At 42.9% G+C, this 20,562-nt stretch overlaps 1 protein-coding gene across 1 annotated transcript in view; it reads right to left on the bottom strand.

Moving 5' to 3' along the window:
- The window catches only part of LRP1 (LDL receptor protein 1), a 340,609-nt gene that overhangs the window by 264,433 nt on the left and 55,614 nt on the right, over positions 1-20,562 (bottom strand). The window contains exons 2-3 of the mRNA XM_070103701.1: positions 2,213-2,329; positions 1,864-1,986 (exon numbers count right to left, since the gene is read on the bottom strand). Coding sequence (XP_069959802.1) covers positions 1,864-1,986; positions 2,213-2,329 — 240 coding nt within the window. The remainder of the gene's footprint in view (positions 1-1,863; positions 1,987-2,212; positions 2,330-20,562) is intronic.

The raw sequence follows: 20,562 nt of genomic DNA on the forward strand, positions 1-20,562 counted from the left end.
GGGCATATGAGGACAAATATCCTAGGGGAAGAAACCCAGGGTAAATTATTCACTGATGCTGAGGGCAGGAGTAGAGTGAAATGTCCTCCTCCAATGCCAGTGCAGAAGTTCCTACTGGTTAATGAGGTTTAAAGCCTGTCAATTACAAGAACGTAACAGGTTGACAAAGTTCCTGGAGAGTGAAACAATGCTATAACAAAATGTGGCATTAGTTGCACTTGTGTCCTTTTACTTAACAATTACAAGGTCATCAAGACCACCAGACAAAAATATTTTAATCCTTAAATTAAACAGGGATTATTATTATAATCAAGGGGGAGTGCTAAACCAGTAGAATTATACAGCACCTGTGGGGGGATGTGGAAGGTATTCAGGCTTAATTCAGGGAACTGGAGCACAGATCCAATTCCCTAGATCAAAAAACCCTCACCAACGTCAAGGAACCTTCCTTGAGGGAAAAATAGGGATTAACCCGTAAACGGTCCAAACGTATATATACGTTTTTTCAACATTTGAAAGTATGTACAAAAAGGAGATCTCTTTTTTTGTTTTTTTACATTTGAAAATGTGTAAAAAAACGTAGATCTACTTTTATAGCACTACACACGTGAACGTAGATCTGCTTGGATCGTTTACGGGTTAAAAGTACAGCCTCTCCTCACTTAACGGCAGAGTTCCATACCTAAGACCAAGTTGGTAAACGAATCGCTAAGTGAGCAGCATACTATAATAGTAGTGGGTTTGTGTCAACCATCTTTCATATTGTTTTAATGTCACCTTCGCACTATTTATAACATTTCTGGTATATTTTTTTTATGTTTATACAGTAGTGTACTGCATACTGTAATAAACAGAATAGAGGAAATCAAGTCTAATATACATTATTTAGGTATGCATACTGGTCAGAGAGCCCGTTGTAAGACCGAGTCGTCAGAAAACAAGTACGTCGCTAAGTGAGGAGAGGCTGTACTCTCAGTATATGTACGCTAAGAGAAGCACATTCACAGAATATACATCATGTGATGAATAAGACACCTGTGCAACATCTGGATATCGGTAATAGTACATATATACTATGTATACGTCCTGTGTATGTCCCTACTGGTCATGCACTCAACCATTCATACACAGTATTTATTTACTTGGCAAGTTGTTCCACTATGTACAACTCACTTGTCTTACATTTTATTTTTAAATCTGAAATGATCTAGCTTGAATTCATTAATTATAGTTTTTCTTAGGTTAGATATCCTCCACATCGTATTTACAAATTCCTAAGAATAAATAAGTACTGCAATAGGCCCATATTAAGCAAGTTCTACTAGGCAGGTGCTAGTATAGACTTATATTTAAGTTAGTTCTTCTTCCTTCCCTTCTTCTTGGGGGTTTATAGGCCTACTGAAAGTTTATGCCAGGTACCAACCAATATTAATATTCATATGTTGATTAAATGTCACAAAACATGCCTATATTTTTTTTAATAATTAGAATAAGAATAATGTCACAAAATAATAATAATAATAATAATAATAATAATAATAATAATAATAATAATAATAATAATAATAAATAATAATAAAATAATAATAATAATAATAATAGTAATAATAGCAATCATAATTATAATAATAATTAATAATATAAAATAAGATTAATAATATAAAATAATAATTAATAATAATCATAATTATAATAATTAATATTAATAATCTAATAAAAATAGCAATCATAACAATAATAATATAATTATTTTAATAAATTAAGTTATAATAATAATAATAATAATAATAAACAATAATAATAATATTAACTGTGTATATTAAGAGGGAGGTGAGATTACTTCAAGTATACAAGTGATCTTACAAGAATCATTATCCTCGTCAGATGTGTCTCCAGTACCACAGTCAGCCTCTCCATCACACACCCAGCCTTGCAGGAGACACTTCCCACTTACTTTACAACGGAAAGTCCCACATGGTGGTTCCGCTGTTATTACGCACCGGGAAGGAAATGATAGTCGAGTTACAGCTTGTATAATACATAGATATATTTAATTTAAAGTCATTTTGGGTCTACTGTATGAGACAGGGTTGCAAAGGGGCCCCCCATAACACTTCAAGCTTCAGGGCCCCAAAAATGTTGGTCCGCCACTGCTTGTAGTACACAGTATGGTATATCACACCCCCAAAATGCCATTTACGAAAGTACTTACGGCAGTGTGAAGGCTCATCTGAGGCGTCCAGACAGTCTGGGGAGTAGTCACACTTATAACTGAGAGGAATACACTTGAGGCCGTCAGCACACGCAAACTCATCCTCCTGACACTCCACTGAAAATATACCAAAAAGCGCTCAACATGTTGTTAACAGGTTCTTCCCTACTCTACCCATCTCTCTACAATTCTACTACTACTACTCTTACTACTATTACTACTACTACTATTACTACTATTACTAGTACTACTATTACTACTACTACTCTACTACTACTACTATTACTACTACTACTATTACTACTACTACTCTACTACTACTCTACTACTACTACTACTACTATTACTACTACTACTACTACTACTACTACTATTACTACTACTACTCTACTACTACTCTACTACTACTACTACTACTATTACTACTACTATTACTACTACTATTACTACTACTACTCTACTACTATACTACTACTATTACTACTACTACTACTACTACCCTCTCTCAACTTACCAACTGACTCCTGCCACTATATATACTGTCTTAATTATTTCTATATTAGGACTGAACTGCACATAAATGTATTTTTCCACATCACTTAACATACAATACATACAAAACATACCTCACACTAACTTTAGAACACACAATATATACATAAAACAACAGTACACGTACAGTACAAAGTACTCAAACAATAATATTACTGAGAATACTTGATATCCCATATACCTGGAGGAGTATACCTGAAGGGGATTTCAGGGGTCAACGCCCCCAGCGGCCCGGTCCAAAACCAGGCCTCGTAAGACAGACTATAACATAATTTCTGATGAGGACGTTAGAACGTTAGAGGATGTCCTGGATATGTTGATATCTTGTTGTGGTAATAGTTTTATATGGATTGTAGGGGTGAAAAGTTTGTTTGGTGAAGTGGTGATACTTAGGTGTAGTAGTGACACTTATGTGTAGTGGTGATACTTATGTGTAGTGGTGATACGTGTAGTGGTGATATTTAGGTGTAGTAGTGACACATGTGTAGTGGTGATACTTATGTGTAGTGGTGATACGTGTAGTGGTGATACTTATGTGTAGTAGTGATATGTGAAGTAGTGATACTTATGTGTAGTGGTGATACTTACGTGTAGTGGTGATACTTATGTGTAGTAGTGATATGTGAAGTAGTGATACTTATGTGTAGTGGTGATACTTATGTCATTTCGATACGTGGATAGGGTAAGAATACTCACGTAGGCTGGTAGTACGTATAATATATAACGGGAAGTATGGAAAGCGCCAACAGCCGACCTGCCTCTCTCTGCTCTCTATCTTGACTGACCCACCAGTGCCTATGTGTGAGGGGGTGTTTGAAATCCTGCTATGGTCAGCAGCAATATGAATACAGTCAGTGATTCACGCAGAGACGGTTGGTAGTGAGTCATCTACTGGTACACTGGTTACTGGTAACTGGTTACTAGGAACTGGTACTACTACTGAGAGCTCGGCGACGCTAACGTATGTCGTCCCGACATACAACTAATACAAACTAGAGATGGCAGGTATACAGCTTGGGCTGATTCTATACAATGTCAAAGTACACAACAATTGAACATTATAATATACATAAGTAGAACATTGGAATGGAAGCTTACGTAACTGAAACTACAAGGTATAATATAGCACAACTCATCGAATGAAACTCAACGTTGAGATTACACAATAGAAGTTATAAAAAAAATTTGATCGATCGATCTGTATTCATGTGATCTACGGATTCTGAGGAAGGAATATATACAAAGAATGAAGTGTTTAACAGAAAGGCAGATTCGGTGCACTCAAATCTAGACTGTTAACTCTCAGAATTCGGAGAGAATGTGAACACAAAAAAAAATTCTTGAATACTGATAAGTTGATACTGTAATTATTCATCTATACAGGTTATTTACATTTAACCCCAACTCTGCTAGGGTGGGATTGACATATGCAGAATGGGTGTCATCTCTGGGAGGATCAAACTCTGTAGCACTGGCTAACTCATGCTGTATTTGAGGCAAATCTGAATTGGAAGTTACAAATGATACTTGAGGATTTCTCAATACCTGTCGTGTACGTAGGGAATAACGACATTCAGGTTGATCGTCTGACTGGGTATCAGAGGTAGAGAGTACAGGATCAGGAGGATTGTCAGAGTCTGTCACATTAGTCTGGGTTGGAACATCATTATCATCACATACTAACTTCATATGATCTAAATGCGATTCTTTATACTGACCAGTACTAATTTCTCTAACCTTATACTTATTACCAGTGATATGTTCAACTACTCGATAAGGACCAACAAACTTTTGATCAAGCTTAGGAATTGCAGACGTTTTGTTAAAGTTAGTCAGCATAACTCTCGAACCTACTTTGATTTTGGATGGCTTTGCTCGAGTGTTTGCGACTCTTGTAAATTCTGCTGTTGATTTATGAAGTGTTTCACGGATTCTTCTAAAAACACTTTGAGCTAAGCTGGTACGAGTTGCTATGAAATCATCAGGGTTGTAATTTGGTTTCGGATTAGAATATAGCAACTCACAAGGCAAACGTTTATCTACACCATACAATGCATAATGTGGAGTGTCACCTATAGAAACATTGTAAGCAGAATTTATAGCACACTGCACATCAGGTATAACTTCATCCCAAGTTTCACTGTTGGGATTGATAGTGGCTCTCAAGACATCAAGTACTTTTTTATTGGTACATTCCGCTAACCCATTGCTGGCAGGATGATGAGGAACACTGGTGGATTTAGAGATCTTGTACAAGGTACACAAATTTTCAAGAATCTCATTACAGAATTCACCTCCATTATCTGTTACTAGGGACTTAGGGGTGGTATGCCTGCAGATAATGCGTTCTTTAAATGCTTTAGCTACTGTCTCAGCAGTCTTATCTGCAATAGGAACTAACTCACAATATCTGGTGAAATGGTCTACCATAACACATAGATGTTTGTTGCCCTGGAGGGAACATTGGAAATTAGTTAACAAATCTAGCGCAACTCTTTCCCACGGTTCGCTAGTGGTTGGATACACTTGGATTGGATTAGGACCATTAGCATTACCTATGAGACCTCTAAAGATATTAGTCATGAGCCTTGAGAACGTGATAGGGGAGGATCGTAATCCAAACGCCATATGGAGGAAGTGATAATGACCTGTAGGAGTGGAGAATGCAGTTAGCTCTTGGCTGTCCTCGTGAAGAGGGACTTGCCAAAACCCTTGTAACAAATCCAGGGTTGAAAAGACTTTGTTATCTCCAATGTTACGTAAAAGATCACCCAGTACAGGAAGTGGAACGCGATCTGGAATAGTTTTCGCATTTAACTTCCTAAAGTCAATTACTGGGCGCCAAGTACCATCCTTCTTAGGTACTAGGATCAAGGGCACATTCCAAGGTGAATTGCTAGGTGCAATAACTCCATCATCAAGCATTTGATTGATCAATTCTTCTGCGACAGCAACTTGTGAATGAGGCATTCTGTACGCAGGTATATAGATAGGTCTAGTACCAGGTTCAAGTGGAATACGATGGGACAATAAGTTCGTTATACCCATCTTCTCACCAGGTAAGGCAATGGCTTTACGACGTTTGTTCAACAGAGTCAACAAACGCTTGACTTCATCTGGGAAGTCAGTGGGAGCTATGTCTTTCTCCTCAACTGGTGGAACAGATTGATCCAGTGAAGTGGATGAGGTCTCCCCGGTAGAAATAGCACCATCCCACTGGTCAGGTGACAACTCATCCTCTACCTGAACAGGGTAAGGATAGTGAACAAGGTCAACAAGATTGGTATTTGCTCTGAGACGAACACTGTGACCAGAGGTGTTAGCTAGGAAGAAATGGATCTTACTATCTCTTACAACATGTAAGGATGGTTCAACAAATAGACCTTTTACTTTGCAGGAATCACTGTCAACTAGGACGTTATCACCATCTGGAACACTAGGAACAACAACAGACACTCTAGTGAGGGCACTAGCTGCGACAGAAACGTCTTTCTGCAGACGGCATGTGACATCAACAAGAGATGGCATTACTAGTTGCAAGTAATCGTTTTCCGACAAGGCGTCTCCTGTGGAGAAACTACTACTTGAACTAGCAGACATTGCAGGGATAGGCTCAGCACTCAAGGTAGTCAGAGCGTCCTCGGACACTTGAGGTAACTGGACACTATCTTGCAAGTCTGAAGTTGCAGGAACACAGACAGGAGTGACAGGATCATCAGTGCCTGACCGCTTGGGTACGCTACTGGAAAATGCACTGGCCTGTAAGGACTTAATTCGAATGTCATACTCTGCGGCAGTATGGCAGATCTCGGGTCCAAGCTGGTAACCCCAAAATGGTACGATCAAGTCATCAATTTGGGCATGCCATCGATAAGGGTCGAGCACAATGCGTAAGTCTCGCATGGAAGCAAATCCTAGTAGAAGGTCACCAGGGAAAGTAATCTGGTCGACAACAAGGAAGGAAGCAGTGAAGTCTCTACCTTGGATAGAAAAAGTTAGGGAAGTCCGACCGCGGACACGCAGGTGAGAACCAGCTACTCCACTAAGGGAGGACACATGAGTCGGTTCTACGAGAAGGACATGTCGTAACTGCTTAGGTCAGCAGCAATATGAATACAGTCAGTGATTCACGCAGAGACGGTTGGTAGTGAGTCATCTACTGGTACACTGGTTACTGGTAACTGGTTACTAGGAACTGGTACTACTACTGAGACTTATGTGTAGTGGTGATACTTAGGTGCAGTGGTGATACTTATGTGTAGTAGTGATACTTATGTGTAGTAGTGATACTTATGTGTAGTGGTGATACGTGTAGTGGTGATACTTATGTGTAGTGGTGATACTTGTGTAGTAGTGATACTTATGTGCAGTGGTGATACTTATGTGAAGTAGTGATACTTATGTGTAGTAGTGATACTTATGTGTAGTGGTGATACGTGTAGTGGTGATACTTATGTGTAGTGGTGATACTTATGTGTAGTAGTGATACTTATGTGTAGTGGTGATACTTATGTGTAGTAGTGATACTTATGTGTAGTGGTGATACGTGTAGTGGTGATACTTATGTGTAGTGGTGATACTTATGTGTAGTAGTGATACTTATGTGTATTGGTGATACTTATGTGTAGTGGTGATACTTATGTGTAGTGGTGATACTTATGTGTAGTGGTGATATGTGTAGTGGTGATACTTATGTGTAGTGGTGATACTTATGTGAAGTAGTGATACTTATGTGTAGTAGTGATACTTATGTGCAGTGGTGATACTTATGTGAAGTAGTGATACTTATGTGTAGTAGTGATACTTATGTGCAGTGGTGATACTTATGTGAAGTAGTGATACTTATGTGTAGTAGTGATACTTATGTGCAGTGGTGATACTTATGTGTAGTGGTGATACTTATGTGTAGTGGTGATAATTATGTGTAGTGGTGATACTTATGTGTAGTGGTGATACTTATGTGTAGTGGTGATACTTATGTGTAGTGGTGATACTTATGTGTAGTGGTGATACTTATGTGTAGTGGTGATACTTATGTGTAGTGGTGATACTTATGTGTAGTGGTGATACTTATGTGTAGTGGTGATATGTGTAGTGGTGATACTTATGTGTAGTGGTGATACTTATGTGAAGTAGTGATACTTATGTGTAGTAGTGATACTTATGTGCAGTGGTGATACTTATGTGAAGTAGTGATACTTATGTGTAGTAGTGATACTTATGTGCAGTGGTGATACTTATGTGAAGTAGTGATACTTATGTGTAGTAGTGATACTTATGTGCAGTGGTGATACTTATGTGTAGTGGTGATACTTATGTGTAGTGGTGATAATTATGTGTAGTGGTGATACTTATGTGTAGTGGTGATACTTATGTGTAGTGGTGATACTTATGTGTAGTGGTGATACTTATGTGTAGTAGTGATACTTATGTGCAGTGGTGATACTTATGTGTAGTGGTGATACTTATGTGTAGTGGTGATACTTATGTGTAGTGGTGATACTTATGTGTAGTGGTGATACTTATGTGTAGTAGTGACATATAGCGGTGACAACTTTTAATAATTTGTAGTGGAGATAGTTTTATACCGACAAGTTGACTGGTATGACACCTGTATGACACTGGGAATCATTATTAACGAAACGTTTCGTCTGCTCTGCAGACTTCGTAAGTAGATACAGAGATGAATCAGGCTGACGTTGTTGGTCGGAGACTTGAAAGATTTATAGCAGTGCTTGACAAAGCTCCTGAAGGGCGAAACGTTGTCACAACAAAATGTCACATTGATTTTTTTTTTTTTTTTGCATTTGTGTAAATATATCTAACATTTTGTCGGTAATTCTACCATTATTATTAACCATTGTCACGAGCGTTACGAGAACATTTTTCTCGTAAGATTAACAACATTTGGACATTCTGTCACATTATAATAGCATGTAATATCAACGAGTTAATAAGACACATATATAACACTTAGCTATCTTTATTACAGAAACGTTTCGCCTGCACAACAGGCTTCTCCAGTCAGATACAGGTGAATGTAGCGCTTGCCTTGAGGGACTGACCTACCTAGGCAGACGGTCTGATCACGTCAAAACTTTTACTCTCGTATTCTACTGACGAAACTCGTTGAGCAGTAAATATATATATATATATATATATATATATATATATATATATATATATATATATATATATATATATATATATATATATATATATATATATATATATATATATATATATATATATATATATATATATATATATATATATATATATATATACACACACTGAAGTGTTGCATACGTGTCTTTCTCAGAGTCGGATTAAGATTTTTTAGGCTCCTGGACTCCAGGTCCTGTCAGGCCCCTGGGCTCCAGGTACTGTCAGACCCCTGGGCTCCAGGTACTGTCAGACCCCTGGGCTCCAGGTACTGTCAGACCCCAGGGCTCCAGGTACTGTCAGACCCCTGGGCTCCAGGTATTGTCAGACCCCTGGGCTCCAGGTACTGTCAGGCCCCTGGGCTCCAGGTACTGTCAGACCCCTGGGCTCCAGGTACTGTCAGACCCCAGGGCTCCAGGTACTGTCAGACCCCTGGGCTCCAGGTATTGTCAGACCCCTGGGCTCCAGGTACTGTCAGGCCCCTGGGCTCCAGGTACTGTCAGACCCCCTGGGCTCCAGGTACTGTCAGACCCCTGGGATCCAGGTACTGTCAGACCCCTGGGCTCCAGGTCCTGTCACATCCCTGGGCTCCAGGTATTGTCAGACCCCTGGGCTCCAGGTACTGTCAGACCCCTGGGCTCCAGGTCCTGTCACATCCCTGGGTTCCAGGTACTGTCAGACCCTTGGGCTCCAGGTCCTGTCAGACCCCTGGGCTCCAGGTCCTGTCAGACCTCTGGGCTCCAGGTACTGTCAGACCCCTGGGCTCCAGGTACTGTCAGACCCCTGGGCTCCAGGTACTGTCAGACCCATGGGCTTCAGGTACTGTCAGACCCCTGGGTTCCAAGTACTGTCAGACACCTGGGCTCCAGGTACTGTCAGAACCCTGGGCTCCAGGTACTGTCAGACCCCTGGGTTCCAAGTACTGCCAGACACCTGAGCTCCAGGTAGTCAGAACCCTGGGCTCCAGGTACTGTCAGACCCCTGGGCACCAGGTCCTGTCAGACCCCTGGGTTCCAGGTACTGTCAGATCCCTGGGCTCCAGGTCCTGTCAGACCCATGGGCTTCAGGTACTGTCAGACCCTTGGGTTCCAAGTACTGTCCAGGTACTGTCAGACCCCTGGGCCCCAGGTCCCGTCAGACCCCTGAGCTCCAGGTACTGTCAGACCCCTGGGCTCCAGGTACTGCCAGACCCCTGGGCTCCAGGTACTGTCAGACCCCTGGCGGAGGCCCTCCAGCTGGCGGAGGACCTCCAGCCTGCGGAGGACCTCCAGCTGGCGGAGGACCTCCAGCTGGCGGAGGATCTCCAACTGGCGGAGGACCTCCAACTGGCGGAGGACCTCCAGCTGGCGGAGGACCTCCAGCTGGCGGAGGACCTCCAACTGGCGGAGGCCCTCCAGCTGGCGGAGGACCTCCAACTTGCGGAGGTCCACCAACTGGCGGAGGCCCTCCAACTGGCGGAGGCCCTCCAGCTGGCGGAGGACCTCCAACTTGCGGAGGCCCTCCAACTGGCGGAGGCCCTCCAACTGGCGGAGGCCCTCCAACTGGCGGAGGCCCTCCAACTTGCGGAGGACCTTAGGCTACAGCCCCTAAAGCCCACGCCATAATCCCGCTCTGGTCTTACCAACAGTACAACTGAAGTCTCCGAAAACTGACTTTTTGGGTTATCCTAGCGGGTTATTTACACTATGTATAATAATTGTACTTATACTACAAGAGGTGACTAAAATACACTAGCCAAGTTAAACATGGTATCAAAAGACCGTAGACTTTTGCGATTCACGAAATTGTAATAACACGATTGCAAACAAACACGGTAAGGGTAGAGTCCGAACTCGCGGCAAGTGAATCGTAAAATTCCAGGCCAGTGCGTAAGACACCGGGCCAGCTGGCTACAATAAGATTCATCCAACTAGGTATATTTGTACACCTAGGGAGAATAGCGTGGGCCACCACTGTCACCACAAATGCATCTGTGATCACGGTGGCTTACATGCTGGCCTAGTTTTACGACTCACCCTCCGTGAGTTCGATCCCCATCCGTACCGTGGTTCACTTTTAAGATCAATGCAACGTTTACAGTCACGTGAAGCTCACACAACCAGTGATCAACGTTCTGATTTGAACGTTTTCCTCTTTCTCTCGACCACCTCCTGTTTGCCCCTTGTGGGTTTAGCGCTTAGTTATGATTGTATGATGAGTGCCTCGGCCACCTCAACGCAGGACGTATCGAACTGGGTAATTTTAGTGTAGATAATACAATAACGATACCCAAGTGCTCAACATGTCTTATTCAAACATTTGTGGGTGTTATATATACCTTTGATGAGTTCCCAGAGTCTTAGTGATGCTAGTCTGGTCAACTAGGCTGTTGCTGCTGGAGGCCTGCTGCCCCACATATCCATCACAGCCTGGTTGATCTAGCACCTGGTGAAAATACTTGTCCAGTTTTCTCTTGAAGATTTCTACACCATTAACATAACCTCTCACAGCTGTGTTTTGACTCATTCATCTGTGGTCATCTACACAATTCTACAAGTTTATGTAACATAACCCAACCTAACGTAATGTAAACTAACCAAAACGAGAACTTATAACCCTAATTTTAAAAGGGGTGGAGGGGTAAGCCAGTGAAAGTTCTCGCTCTGATGACCAAAAGCTCCAGCTGCTGGTCATTATATGACTAAGACCCCAGTCAGAAAACACTTGTCCTGTTTCCTGGCAAACCTGACCTAACCTAACCAACATTAAAACAAGAATATAGGGACTGAAATATACTATAAGGTCTAAGAAACAGATGAGGACATACACACCGAGAAGTGTATGTCTCAGTGTACATACACCGAGAAGTGTATGTCTCTCAGTGTACATACACCGAGAAGTGTATGTCTCTCAGTGTACATACACCGAGAAGTGTCTCTCAGTGTACATACACCGAGAAGTGTATGTCTCTCAGTGTACATACACCGAGAAGTGTATGTCTCTCAGTGTACATACACCGAGAAGTGTATGTCTCTCAGTGTACATACACCAAGAAGTGTATGTCTCTCAGTGTACATACACCGAGAAGTGTGTCTCTCAGTGTACATACACTAAGAGTGTATCTTCACCGAGTGATATTCACTGAGAGACAAACACCTCTTGGTACGCCTATTCATGTCGATTATTAATGGAGTGGAAGCCGAAAAGAGGTGAGCCAGCGGTTGTTTGATCAGTGGGCGGGTCATCCAGTAACTAACACCCGCGTCAGCGCACATTTTTCCCTGACTAACACAACACACCATCCCGCGCAGCTGACTTTCCAGCTGTACTTGCATTAAATTTTTATTTAGTTTGCAACCATTCTTACGTTCACTCTTTTTCCAGAGGTGTGTCAACATCTTACCCACACCTGTAAGGAAAATTATCAACATAATGGGCTCATCTAGACGAAACTGGCCAATTATTTTTGAAGCAATTCCTGTCAGTCAAGCTGTGGTATGTTAGGTTATGTTGCCATCAATAGGTAGATAGCAGGCAGGTAAATACCAGGATAACATCAACTATCACCAGGTTAGGTTACTATGCACGGAGAGATAACAGGTAGACAGCAGGCATGTAAATACCAGGATAATATCAACTATCACCAGGTTAGGTTACCATGCACAGGGAGATAACAGGTAGACAGCAGGCAGGTAAATACCAGGATAACATCAACTATCACCAAGTTAGGTTACCATGCACAGGGAGATAACAGGTAGACAGCAGGCAGGTAAATACCAGGATAACATCAACTATCACCAGGTTAGGTTACCATGCACAGGGAGATAATAGGTAGACAGCAGGCATGTAAATGCCAGGATAATATCAACTATCACCAAGTTAGGTTACCATGCAATAGGTAGACAGCAGGCAGGTAAATACCAGGATAACATCAACTATCACCAAGTTAGGTTACCATGCACAGGGAGATAACAGGTAGACAGCAGGCAGGTAAATACCAGGATAACATCAACTATCACCAAGTTAGGTTACCATGCACAGGGAGATAACAGGTAGACAGCAGGCAGGTAAATACCAGGATAATATCAACTATCACCAGGTTAGGTTACCATGCACAGGGAGATAATAGGTAGACAGCAGGCATGTAAATACCAGGATAATATCAACTATCACCAGGTTAGGTTACCATGCACAGGGAGATAATAGGTAGACAGCAGGCATGTAAATACCAGGATAATATCAACTATCACCAAGTTAGGTTACCATGCAATAGGTAGACAGCAGGCAGGTAAATACCAGGATAACATCAACTATCACCAAGTTAGGTTACCATGCACAGGGAGATAACAGGTAGACAGCAGGCAGGTAAATACCAGGATAACATCAACTATCACCAGGTTAGGTTACCATGCACAGGGAGATAATAGGTAGACAGCAGGCAGGTAAATACCAGGATAATATCAACTATCACCAGGTTAGGTTACCATGCACAGGGAGATAATAGGTAGACAGCAGGCATGTAAATACCAGGATAATATCAACTATCACCAGGTTAGGTTACCATGCACAGGGAGATAATAGGTAGACAGCAGGCATGTAAATACCAGGATAATATCAACTATCACCAGGTTAGGTTACCATGCACATAATAGGTAGACAGCAGGCAGGTAAATACCAGGATAATATCAACTATCACCAAGTTAGGTTACCATGCACAGGGAGATAATAGGTAGACAGCAGGCAGGTAAATACCAGGATAATATCAACTATCACCAGGTTAGGTTACCATGCACAGGGAGATAATAGGTAGACAGCAGGCAGGTAAATACCAGGATAATATCAACTATCACCAGGTTAGGTTACCATGCACAGGGAGATAATAGGTAGACAGCAGGCATGTAAATACCAGGATAATATCAACTATCACCAGGTTAGGTTACCATGCACAGGGAGATAATAGGTAGACAGCAGGCAGGTAAATACCAGGATAACATCAACTATCACCAGGTTAGGTTACCATGCACGGAGAGATAACAGGTAGACAGCAGGCAGGTAAATACCAGGATAACATCAACTATCACCAGGTTAGGTTACCATGCACGGAGAGATAACAGGTAGACAGCAGGCAGGTAAATACCAGGATAACATCAACTATCACCAGGTTAGGTTACCATGCACGGAGAGATAACAGGTAGACAGCAGGTAGACAAGAGGTTGAAAGCAGGTAGGTAGACATCCCAACACCAAGGAAGGACCGGCTTAGTGATGACGCTAGCCAAACATCTGATCTCTCAACCAACACAAATCACGTAAATTTGTTGTAACTGATGCGCCAGAGCGGGGTAGCGTTAACGCAAATAAACATCTCAAATACTAGCAGTACTTAGAGCACTTAAACTGTACTCAGATGGAGGCGCACGCAGGAGGATGAGTGAAGACAATCACCATCCATAGCTTCAAGAATAGGTATGAGCATGTACATATCCATGGTAGACACTAGAATTTGTATGAGGGTGGTGCCATGAAGACCCAACAAATCGTGAAACCAACCCGTTACACCCGTGTGAGTTTTCAGAGCAAATTGTGTTGGAGGATCGATTCTCCATGCACTCTCTCGCCTCGAGAAATTTCAGTGTGTAAATCTGAAAGTAGTTACTCCATCAGCTTCCATGGTAGCGTAGTGGTGGAGAATGGTAATGGTCATGGTGGTGGTATTGGTAGTGGAGGCGGTGGTGGTGGCTGTAGTGGAAGAAGAGGAGGAGAGGAGGAGGAGGAGGAGAGGGAGGAGGGGAGAGGAGGAGGGGAGGAGGAGGAGGAGGATGGGGAGGATGAGGGGGAGGAGGAGGGGGGAGGAGGAGGAGGAGGGGAGGAGGGGAGAGGGGAGGAGGAGAGGGGAGGAGGAGAGGGGAGGAGGAGGAGGAGGAGGAGGAGGAGGAGGAGGAGGAGGAGGAGGAGGAGGAGGAGGGGGGAGGAGGAGGGGAGGAGGAGGGGGAGGAGGAGGGGGGAGGAGGAGGGGAGGAGGAGGGGAGAGGAGGAGGAGGAGGAGGAGGAGGAGGAGGATGGGAGGAGGAGGAGGATGGGAGGAGGATGGGAGGAGGAGGGGAGGAGGAGGAGGAGGAGGAGGAGGATGGGAGGAGGAGGGGGAGGAGGAGGAGGAGGAGGAGGAGGATGGGAGGAGGAGGAGGAGGTTCAGGAGGAGGAGTAGTGAGCCAAGTGGTGTGTCAGCAGAGGTGGTGGGTAGTCACGGGAGCCACACATGATGCAGCTCAACACGTAGTCTCCTTTATTGTAATATACTACACTCAACCCTCACTGTTTACTGTGTGTATATATGTGTGTGTGTACTCACCTAATTGTGGCTGCAGGGGTCTATCCATAGCTCCTGGCCTCGCCTCTTCACTGGTCGCTACTAGGTCCTCTCTCTTCCTGCTCCGTGAGCTTTATCATACCTCGTCTTAAAACTAGGTATGGATCCTGCCTCCACTACATCACATTCTAGACTATTCCACTTCCCGACAACTCTATGACTGAAGAAATACTTCCTAACATCCCTGTGACTCATCCGAGTCAACTTCCAGTTGTGACCTCTTGTTGCTGTGTCCCATCTCTGGAACATCCTGTCTCTGTCCACCTTGTCTATTCATCTCAAGTGTTTTATACGTTGTTATCATATCCCCCTATCTCTCCTGTTCTCCAGTGTGTGTGTGTGTGTGTGTTTTCGAGGGATATACAAAGTGGAAATCTAGTAGGAAATATAATGAGATTTGATTCATCACTTTCGTTCTCTCTGGTGGCGTGTTAGGCATCATCTTACGTGGGTGTGCACCACAGAATCATACACCCGGCGGCCCAGCCAGTCATCTCTCCCTCTTTCTTAAGACACTGACGCCCATCTTGTGTTTACCTCACATCCATCTCCACAACTTGCCAGAATACGGAAGAAATTTCCATAGATGACCACAAGTTGTCAAAATGTGTCTGCAATTTAGAGGAACCCACAAATTGCCAAAATACTGAAAAAAAAAGATTGTAGATACCCCAAATTTTCCAAAATATGGCCAAAATTTACATATATACCCCAAAAGATATCAAAATATGCCTAAAATTTACTTACATACCCAAAGAGGTATCAAAATATGGCCGAAATTTAGAGATAAGACCTTGTCTGGGACATAGCAGTGGAAATAGTGACCCCTTTCCCAAAACTGTGTATAGGAACCAAATTATCTGCCATTACACGAGGGAGTACTGGTAGATAATTCAGTTCCTATACACAGTTGCTGAAATATGTTCGAAATGAGACCGTGGTAATTCAAGAGAGATTCCTTCTTAATTCAGTGGTGCCCGTGGAATGTGCACCTGAGGGGTGAGCACACAATAGGTGAGGTCCAAACAATGCTGCACTGTGTAGCAGTGGACAGTGTTCAGTGGTGTAACCTTTCCATGCAACTGTGTTTGTTTGCATAGCTTGGACTCGTCTCCACTGCATTAACACTGGCGGCAGCGGATATGTTGACAATACTCAAGTCAGCGGATATGTTGACAATACTCAAGTCAGCGGATATGTTGACAATACTCAAGTCAGCGGATATGTTGACAATACTCAAGTCAGCGGATATGTTGACAATACTCAAGTCAGCGGATATGTTGACAATACTCAAGTCATGATGTAAGCACAACCATTTACAATTGTCAGCTGACGACTTTCCCACTTATGATTCATCCTCGGTCGTCAAGGAGCTAAGAGGTGGGACCAGAGGCCGAGTTACTGAAGTTTACACCTTATTATAGAGAGCCTTATAAATAGCTTAAATAAATATATAAGTGGAAATGTACACAAATAACCCACACATGAGAGACAAGCTTATGACGACGTTTCGGCCCGACTTGTAAATGGTCCAAGTAGGATAGAAACGTCGACGTCAGTTTCTGCCTCCTACATGCGGGTTATTTGCGTATTATTCCAGTCACAGTATTGTGCCTTTGTATTCTTTATAAGGAGAAATTGTGACATATAAAGAAGTCTTTAACAATGACCATTAAAACTTAATCCAACATTTGTAAATTTACATAAAGCTTTAATCTGACATTAGTAACCACATAATAAATTGAATGTAGTCAAATGAGGATAAGTTACAAATGGTGGTGTGTTTGTGTTGGTTAAAGAGCCCCTCATTAGTAGCGAGCTGCTGAATATTACAACGATGTTGTTGTACCACTGGTAATGAACTTACAACCTCAATTCACTCATTGTTCGTGTACTCAAGCCACCAGAGGCCAATTCGTAGAAGTTTAAAGATCACTTAGTTAAGCCAAAACATTGCCTTGTGGACTCCACATAGCTTGCCACAAGCATAAGCTTGCTTGATTGTAATTCACGAGTCCTAATATGTAATAGTGTAACAAGCACTGTGTTGGTAGAGGACGTCCATAGACACATGTCTAACATCTGGGTACCTTTATTGTAGACGTTTCGTCAACCAGTGATTTTATCAATAAAAATTCAAGAACATAATTAGGTAAAAGGACACAAGTGCCAATGTGACATTTTATTGTGGCAACGTTTCGCTCTCCCGGAACTTTGTCAAGCCGTTACGGCTTGACAAAGTATAATTATATACAACACGAGATAATCAGTCCCTCAGCCTTGGGGCTGAGGGACTAATTACCTCATCTGTTGTATATAGTTCTACTGTCTTCCAATTATATCCTTGAATTTGTATAGATAAAGCCACTGAATGGCGAAACATCTACAATAAAGATACCCAGATGTTCCAGATGTATCAAATTCTCCAGCTTGTCGGGACTGTACACCATTCATGTACAACGTCCATACAAGTAATTCATACCTACCTGGAGTCTACCCGGAGGGTATTATATACCCACAATTTAGGTATAAAAATACATTTGAAAGATACTTTATTTGACTTAATTTTGCTGGCCAGGAAGTGTATTAACCCTTAAGTAATATACAGTACACACCAGGACAGAGTGTACATGCAATAAGAGAATGAGGTGTAACAGCAGTTACAGGTGAGTCACATTATTATTATAATCAAGGGGGAAGCGCTAAACCCGGAGGATTATACAGCGCCTGGGGGGGGGATGTGGAAGGCATTCAGGCTTAATTCGGGGAACTGGAGCACAGATCCAATTCCCTAAATCAAGAGCCCCTCACCAACATCAAGGAACCTTCCTTGAGGGGACAGGTGAGTCACAGTAAACGGTACTTTAACAAGTGTAAAATGATCATCTATGTAAAGTGAGAGCACCGTTGTGCGGAACTGCTTTAAGAAACCTGTAATATCACGTCCTCTTACAGTAAACATTGATTCCTTATACATCGTTTTAAGCAAATTTCTTGATATTTGTTCGTTTGGTTAAGTTTGCTGGTTATCTATTTAAGATTTTGCAGTTATATGACTAAATTAAGTCTATTTATACTTGTCAATGATCCTCAGGTACTGTCAAGTACCCGGAGATTATCAATGAGCCCCAGGTACTGGCAAGTACCCGGGGCTTGTCAATGATCATCAGGTACTTGCCAGTACCTGGGGCTTGTCAATGATCATCAGGTACTGGCAAGTACCCGGGGCTTGTCAATGATCATCAGGTACTGGCAAGTACCTGGGGCTTGTCAATGAGCCCCAGGTACTGGCAAGTACCCGGGGCTTGTCAATGATCATCAGGTACTGGCAAGTACCTGGGGCTTATCAATGAACCCCAGGTACTTGTCAATGATCCTCAGGTACTAGCATGTACCCGGGGCTTGTCAATGATCCTCAGGTACTGACAAGTACCCAGAGCTTATCAATGAGCCCCAGGTACTGCGATGTACCAGAGAGTTGGTTGAGCTGAGTAAGAGGAAAGAGGTTGCTATGTTGTAATGTGCCCTGTGCACTTACAGGTACATATTGAATGTATGCCAGCATGGTAGAGGTTAGGTCAGGACGGATGTACAGCCAAGATGATGCCAGTAATAAACACGATGACAATGCCATGAGCGAGGCTAGGTAGACAAAGTCAAGTTGGTGCCAAGAGCAGGTAGGATGTTGAGGCAGTTAAAGAGAGCATACAGGTACACAGTGAATGGTACCAACACAAGACGCTACCACTGATCCTGCTGGAATTGTTGGTATGACTGTGACAATAACAACAGCGTGAGGGTGGGTACTGGACACATCGTGACCTCTTGGGTATGGTAGCACCTCTAGTATGGTAGTGCCAACAACAGACCGTATCAACAGCGTGAGAGTATTGAGCACCACGTGATCTGGTGACTAAGAGTGCCACTGTTGGTATGACGATGCCAACAGAGGAGTGCCAACAGCGTGAGGGAGAGTATTGGGCACCACGTGACCTGGTGACCTTAGAGTGCCACCTCTGGTGGCTCTGGCACTGCTCAGCCCCGTAAGGCTTTACTTGCTCTCACTACTCCTCTTAACTCTCTTCTTACTGTATCATAATTTTACTGTCACTTACTTCTAATATTTTTAAATTTCTTGTTGTTGCTGGCCGTCTACACTTCTAATACACAACTCGAATTTCACAAAAAATAACTTAAGATGTTATGAGGAGTGGCTAAGACACTTAGATAATAACAAAGTGTTCTCCAGGGTAACTTAACACAGCCAGAGGTGTCCAGTAACACGGGATAAACCACTTCTAACATAAACAAGGACGTCACTGTGTTCAGACCTGAACAAACTAACTTTACTTAATAACTAACCAAAATAACGTAGCAGCTCTCTACACCAGCAACGAGAAGGATGATACAAGAGTTTAAACGTGAACCAAGATTGATAATCCAGGGATGAGAAACACACACACGCGCGCGCGCACACACACACACACACACACACACACACACACACACACACACACACACACACACACACACACACACACACACACACACACACACACACACACACACACAGAGTAGTCAGTAAGTGGAATAGTTTGGGAAGCGATGTAGTGGAGGCATGATCCATACATAGCTTTAAGCAGAGGTATGATAAAGCTCACGGTTCAGAGAGAGTGACCTAGTAGCGATCAGTGAAGAGGCGGGGCCAGGAGCTCGGACTCGACCCCCGCAACCTCAACTAGGTGAGTACAACTAGGTGAGTACACACACACACACACACACACACACACACACACACACACACACACACACACACACACACACACACACACACACACACACACACACACACACACACACACACCTTAACAAGGAATCGTTCAAGACACTACACTGTGTATGTTAGGCCCATACTGGAGTATGCAGCACAAATCTGGAACCCACACCTGGTCAAGCACGTAAAGAAGTTAGAGAAAGTACAAAGGTTTGCAACAAGGCTAGTTCCAGAGCTCAGGGGAATGTCGTACGAGGAAAGGTTGAAGGAAATCGGACTGACGACACTGGAGGACAGAAGGGTCAGGGGAGACATGATAACGACATACAAGATACTGCAGGGAATAGACAAGGTGGACAGAGACAGGATGTTCCAGAGAGGGGACACAGAAACAAGGGGTCACAAGTGGAAGCTGAAGACTCAGACGAGTCACAGGGACGTTAGGAAGTATTTCTTCAGTCAAAGAGCCGTCAGGAAGTGGAATAGCCTAGCAAGTGAAGTAGTGGAGGCAGG

The sequence above is a fragment of the Cherax quadricarinatus genome, chromosome 86, assembly GCF_038502225.1.
Source record: "Cherax quadricarinatus isolate ZL_2023a chromosome 86, ASM3850222v1, whole genome shotgun sequence".
In the NCBI taxonomy this organism is placed as follows: Eukaryota; Metazoa; Arthropoda; class Malacostraca; order Decapoda; family Parastacidae; genus Cherax; species Cherax quadricarinatus.